The following is a 7,146-nucleotide window of genomic DNA, read 5'->3' on the forward strand; positions in this document are numbered from 1 at the left end:
AAGTGTAGCTGAGGGCTTCTATAGGACAGAAATGGAGGACCAGCAGCTCTATGAGACAAGGAGCAAGAAACAAATATGTAACACTATCATAAATGTTCACAGGACACACAAAGGGTATCCAAATGACACCTCAAAGACCAACTCAGGTCCTAGAGAAAGAAAACATTCGACACTGGCCTCTAGGAAAGATGAGCAGATACATCAAAGACCGTGCATGATTCCGAGGCATGAAAATAAAATGCTTTCCCGCACTAACATCCAGACAGACACAAAGACCAGGTCATCGTGTGTCCAGAGTCCTCTGTGAACCTGACACAAGATCAGCACCCAATCCGCAGGTCCTACGGTTCCCTTAATAATCCATTCTTGCATCAAATAAAAAACTGACAAAAACGTTTAGATCTTTCATCTTTTGGGGGCGAAATTTAGTCTTAAATTTAGGATTTTATAATTTCTTTAAGCAAGCAAAACTACTAAAATGCAGTAGCCTGAAGAGGACACACCTACTTCATTACAGAGATGCTGCCACATATCTTCTGATTAAAACAAACAAACAAACAAACAAACAAAAAACTAAGATGAGTTTCTCTCCAGGATTCCTGCCTGCTCCTTAGTTTGGAGTTCTTCTAGCTTCTTCTTATAGCGGCTCATGAAGGAATCATCCGGTTCAATCCCTGTGTTCTTCAAATGTTCCATGATCTTTTCCAGCCTGAGTACTGATCGGGCTCCCTCAGTCTTCCTTGTGCTCAGGTACAGAGTGAACTCCTGGAAATCCAGGAGCTTACAGGTGTCCACAGAGCAGATATTCCTGATACCACTAGTTCTATCCAAATGAGGAAAAAACACCAGTCCTGACAACTTTTCCAGATCCTGAAGGCTCACTTGGAATTCATTTAACTGGGGTTGGAAGCCAATGGCTTCATTGGGCACCACGAAGGCCCCTATAGTGCCAGTGGTTCAGCAGACACCGGGCTTCTGCGAGCCAGGATCACTTTATAAAGGTGCGAGGGGACTGCCACATTGTCCTCACCAATCACCTGGTAACTAACTGTATTCTTTCCATCACTTCCAGTGACGTAAGGTCAACGGTCCAGATACTATCCAGACATCTTCAAACCTCTCTGTCAGTTCTCGACAGTACATTTCTATTCTGTTCCAATATCCAGCATTATTATCAAAATTCTGAGGCACAATATTAGAAAGGTAAAAAGTTTCAGCCATGGCTTTAGATGAAAATTTGTTATTTCCTGCTGGAGCCATGTGTCCTCGTGACCACCCGCTCCCAATATAATCTTCATTGAAGGCACTGAACGTTGGTGGGATGTTGGGATCAGGCTTGAACTTACAATGTTTTCTGTTGGCATCTCCCATTATCCTGCTTTTGGATATATGTTCAAGAACCCATCTGGGCACCCGCTTTGACTGATCATAAGACAAGGCATGATTAGTGTAATGCCTAGTCTCTGTTCCAGTTAAAGTGACTCCAGATTGTTCCAAGAGAGACTTTTCTGCAGAACCCCAGTAGTTCTCTTGCTAGATGCGAAGTATCAGAAGGAGCAAGTAAAATCGTCGGGCTCCCTCACTGTGGTGCCGCCTCAGCGCTCTGCCTCTCCAGCAACTGCACGGCCGCGAACCAGCCTCTGAGGTGGGAAGCAAAAGTTTTGGCAGCCATCTTCCCGGAGCACCTCAAAGAGCAATCTTAATCCTTTTTTTTTTTTTTTTTTTTTTTTAAAGATTTTGTTAGAGAGAGAGGCAGAGACGCAGACAGAGGGAGAAGCAGGCTCCATGCAGGAAGCTCGATGTGGAGATCCCGGGTTTCCAGGATCATGCCCTGGGCTGAAGGCAGGTGCTAAACTCCTGAGCCACCCAGGGATCCCCCAGCAATCTTAATCCTACCTATAAATCCCACTCTTAGGCCATTATACCCTAGGAAGAACTTGCACCTGTGCTCCAAAAACATGTAAATGAGTACTTATAGTAGCAAACTGCCCCAAACTGAAAATGACCCAAATGTCCATCAATAGTAGAATGGATGAATAAATGGCATATTCATAAAATGGAACACGGACAGCAAAAAGAATGATCCACAAGTACACACAAAATCACAAATTAATCTGAAAAACAATGTTGAATAAAGTAAATCTGAGAACACATGCAGTATAATTCCATTTTTGTAGAGTTCAAAACCAGGCAAAACTAAGTAATACCATTTTGGTTGAAGATAAACGCATATGTGACAAAAACTATAGAGATAAGCAAAGAATAAGTAACACAAAATTCAGGAGAGTTTTCAGAATCTTGGAGGTGGAGAGGAAGTGTTAGGCTGAGGAGGGGCTTGGAAGGCTTTAAGGGCCTTGTTTCTTAAGCTGGATGGCGGGTCATAGATTTTCATATCATTCTTATTCTTTTCTTTTTATCATATCAGCCTTTTAATTTAAAAATTTTTTATTGGAGTTTGATTTGCCAACATATAGTATAACCCTCAGTGCTCATCACATCAAGTGCCTCCTCAGTGCCCGTCACCCAGTCACCCCATCCCCCCACCCACCTCCCCTTCCACTACCCCTTGTTAGTCTCCCAAAGTTAGGAGTCTCTCATGTTCTGTTGGCCCTCTCTGATTTTTCCCACTCATTTTCTCTCCTTTCCCCTTTAGTTCCTTTCACTATTTTTTATATTCCCCAAATGAATGAGCCATATAAGGTTTGTCCTTCTCCAATTGACTTACTTCACTCAGCATAATACCCTCCAGTTCTATCCACGTAGAAGCAAATGGTGGGTATTTGTTGTTTCTAATGGCTGAGTAATATTCTACTGTATTTCATGTTGTACTACAAAGCTGTGACCATCAAGACACTGGTACTGGCACAAAAACAGACACACAGACCAATGGAACAGAATAGAGAACCCAGAAATGGGCCCTCAACTCTATGGTCAACTAATATTCAACAAAGCAGGAAAGACTCTCCACTGGGAAAAGGACAATCTCTTCAATAAGTGGTGCTGGGAAAACTGGACCGCCATATGCAGGAGAATGAAACGAGACCATTCTCTTACACCATACCTAAAGATAAACTCAAAATGGATGAAAGATGTAAATGTGAGACAAGAATCCATCAAAATCCTAGAGGGGAACACAGGCAATACCCTTTTTGAACTTGGCCACAGCAACTTCTTGCATTATTATTCTTTAAACTGTGTACCTGCATTAAGTACACTATTATATCTACAATATAATTTACAATTTTTAAAGTTATTTTTTTCAAAAGGTAATATTATTTATATGTTCTTTGAGATGAGAGGATGGCCCTTCCTTTAGCTAGATAGCTCTTTTCAAAACTCACTTCAAACCTCCTTTTGGAAGCCACCTCTGATTCCCCAGGTTGATTTAATATGGAAAATTTCAAACATACACAAAAGTAAGGAAAATAATATAATGAACCACCATGTAATCATCCCTGAGCTTCAACAGTTATCCATAGCCAATTGTCATGTTTCTTCTATACCCTGACACATTCTTCTCCCCATACTGGATAATTTGAAAACAAATCTCAGCCATCCTATTACTTCATGTGTATATACTTGGTAAGATTCCCTAAAATATAAGGACCTTTTAAAAAAGGGTACTACCCAAATACCATTATCCACTTAAAAAATGTGATAGTCTCCTTAATATCAAATATCCAGGTAGTGTTCAATTTTCCCTGTCCTATAGCTTTTTTTTTTTTTTTTTTAGAGACAGAGAGGATGAGAGGGAGAGGGAGAGAGTGAGAGAGAATGTGCTAGTTGGGGGGAGAGGCAAACGGAGAGAGAGAACCCCAAGCAGGCTCCACGTCCAGTGCAGAGCCCGACCTGGGGCTCAATCTCATGACCCAGAGATCATGACCTGAGCTGAAATCAAGAGTCATACACTTAACCGACTGAGTCACCCAGGTGCCCCTCCTATAGCTTTTGATTTGTTCAAATCATGACCTAAACAAATTTCACACTGTTGGTTATGCTCTTTAAATCTCTTTGAATCTAAGTTTCACCCTTCCTCTTTTTTTTCCTGTGATTTATTCAAAAAACTTTTTTTTATTGGAGTTCAATTTGCCAACATATAGCATAACACCCAGTGCTCATCCTGCCAAGCGCCCCCCTCAAGTGTCCATCACCCAGTCACCCCAGCCCCCCGCCTACTTCCCTTTCCACTACCCCTTGTTGGTTTCCCAGAGTTAGGTGTCTCTCATGTTTTGTCTCCCTCTCTGATATTTCCCACTCATTTTCTCTCTCCTTTCCCCTTATTCCCTTTCACTGTTTTTTATATTCCCCAAATGAATGAGACCATATAATGTTTGTCCTTCTCCGATTGACTTATTTCACTCAGCCTAATACCCTCCAGTTCCATCCACGTTGAAGCAAATGGTGGGTGTTTGTCGTTTCTAATGGCTGAGGAATATTCCATTGTATACATAGACCACAGCTTCTTTAACCTGTGATTTATTTGCTGAAGAAACCAGATCTGATCAATTTCCTACATTCTGGATTTCTAGCTTTTACAGCTGTCCTCTGCTCATTTCACAAACCAGTCTGTCTTTCCTTTCCCCACCATTTTCTATTTCCATCTGTACATTTTTTTTGGAGAGTAGACAGAAAGGCTGCCCAGAGTATAAAATGAAGGGGTGGGGAGTAACCCCTGTGCAGCTCTCTACCCTAGGACTCCCTGTACTTGACTGGAATCAATGAGTGTCTGTTTCCCTTCAACACACCTCTTGGGGGATCAATACTGTATCTTACTTGTTTTTTTTTTTAATGTTTTATTTATTTATTTAATTTTTATTTATTTGTGATAGTCACACAGAGAGAGAGAGAGGGGCAGAGACACAGACAGAGGGAGAAGCAGGCTCCATGCACCGGGAGCCCGATGTGGGATTCGATCCCAGGTCCCCAGGATCGCGCCCTGGGCCAAAGGCAGGCGCCAAACCGCTGCGCCACCCAGGGATCCCTTTACTTGGTTTTTTTTATCCTCTGTGCTTTACACAGAATTTTACATATAGTAGGTGTTAAATAAATGTTTATTGAAAGAATCAGGTTGCTCTTTTCGAACTTTGCAATAAGATTAAGACTTTGTGAAACTTTGATTTCAACCCCCTGGGGTAAGGTATTATGCAAAATTCTTTTGATAGTGACTTTTCTTGAAAAGTTTGACAAATTTCATTGTAAGGAGTGCTTTGTTTATTGTGCTTTCCTTTGTTGCCCATTTCCTGAACCACTGCAGTCTTGATAAGCTCGTTTGAAATTAAGCACAACAGTTCCCTGCTCTGTAACTTGATGGGGGGGGGGGGCTCTCAGCAGCCTTGCCCTCAGGGGGAATTGTGGGTTAACGGCTTCTGAGTAATGCATTACTCACCACAGCTTCTTAGAAACTTCTGAAGCAAATTATTACTTTCTGAGATATCTTTGCTCTCATCCTTGAATTCCACGGGTCATCCCCTCTTGTAGATTTTGTAGATTTTCCTCCCTTACTATATGAAAAACAACATCACCGAGAAAGCTGGGTAGAAACTTCCTCTTGATACTTACTCTAGTATTTTCTCTTGGTTTACAGTTGAGGCATATGTACTCTCCAGTGAACATGGCTAAACCTCCTTTCTGTTAGCAGGTACACCCATATTTACAGTCTGTTTTACTTTGTCACAAAAACAAAATGTACCAATGCCACCAAATAAAAAAACTTTCCTATACACTATTGGATAATATTGTACTTCTTAGCCATTTGATCCTGTGAAAACCACTGATATCTTCAGAATTGTTTTAGAAATACTTCCTGTCTTCCTAATCCGGGAAATGAATCTGGTTCATGGACTTGCAATATTATTTTTATAAAATTGTGAACTGGACTGAGTAATTCAAAATTCAACTGAACTAATTTTGCTGTAGCTCTGAGTGTGCAGGGTTTATGGAATTATGTTTGAAATTGTAGGTGATGAAGTCCCTTCCTCAGTATTTTTTAATGCAGCAGTTAGATTATAGTGAATTAAGATTTCCTGGAGAGCCAATTTTAAGCCATCAACTGACAGTGAAGGATGAACAAAGACTGGATGACATGTGGAAATTATACCTGGTACATAAACTTGTATCAAACACTTCTAATCTTGCAAACAATGCAATGAGTGACAGCAAATGCAATCAAACAGAAACTTAGATCAATTATCTTAGAAAGATTGCAGTCAGCAGATAAAAATGGGACCATTTCTTCTGAATTAACTAGCACTGAGAACATGAATCGGTCTTTCATCTTTTATTATTTCATCCTTTTCCTTTGAAGTAAACTTAAAAATAATCTTTTTGCCAACTCCTCAAAATGAAATATTCACTGTATCACTCTTATTCCTTATTAAAACTAGTATTAGTGTGCCTTTATACTGAAGACATCAAAGAAACCACGGAGTGTACTTGTATAAACATAAGGAAGCCTGAAGTATATTGCTTATTTTTCTATGGAATAAATCATGATACTTCATTGTACATTTACTGTATTCTACTTGGATTTTCTGAAAGTTCTCTTTCCTTTTTTATGCAATCCTTGTTTGAATGGATGAAACATGTGGCAATTTGTTTTTAACATATTGAGATCAGGCCCACTTTTCATCCATGATAATGCCCATCAAGTGGAGTACTGTGCTATTTTAGGTTTTCCAATGGGTTTGGATTTTAATTGGATTTAATCCAATTTCCAATGGATTTTTATCCCATTGCTAAGTAGTTCCTAAGTCTTCTATATATAATCGTGCAAGTACATCTGGATGTCATCTATTCATTCCACATTTTAAAATGTCTGAACATATCCTATTACATGTTGTAGACACCACTTATTGACTATTACTACCATGATAACAGAACCCCAATTTGTGCTGGTATGAGGCACCATGGGTTTTAAGAGAGAATGAGTCCTTTCCCAGCCCCAGTCCTTAACCTGGCTAAGCCAACCTTGGTAATTTTTTTTAAATTAAAACTTTATTTTTTAGAGCCAATTTAGATTCATAGAAAAATTGAGGAGAAAGTAAGAGATTATCCATATACCTCTCATCACCACACATGCATAGTCTCCCCCGTTACCAACCTCTCCTTCCAGAGTTAACACTTGTTACAATTGATGAGCCTACATTG

At 40.0% G+C, this 7,146-nt stretch overlaps 1 protein-coding gene across 1 annotated transcript; it reads right to left on the bottom strand.

Moving 5' to 3' along the window:
* Positions 1 to 566: 566 nt before the first annotated feature.
* On the bottom strand, positions 567 to 1,483 carry LOC140627575 (nuclease EXOG, mitochondrial-like). Its single transcript, XM_072815971.1, is given in 3 exon segments — positions 567 to 942; positions 945 to 1,077; positions 1,079 to 1,483. Coding segments are annotated over 3 exon segments (795 nt in total). The 5' UTR covers positions 1,372 to 1,483; the 3' UTR covers positions 567 to 573.
* Positions 1,484 to 7,146: the final 5,663 nt, after the last annotated feature.

This window comes from Canis lupus, chromosome X (assembly GCF_048164855.1).
Source record: "Canis lupus baileyi chromosome X, mCanLup2.hap1, whole genome shotgun sequence".
Classification (NCBI taxonomy): domain Eukaryota; kingdom Metazoa; phylum Chordata; class Mammalia; order Carnivora; family Canidae; genus Canis; species Canis lupus.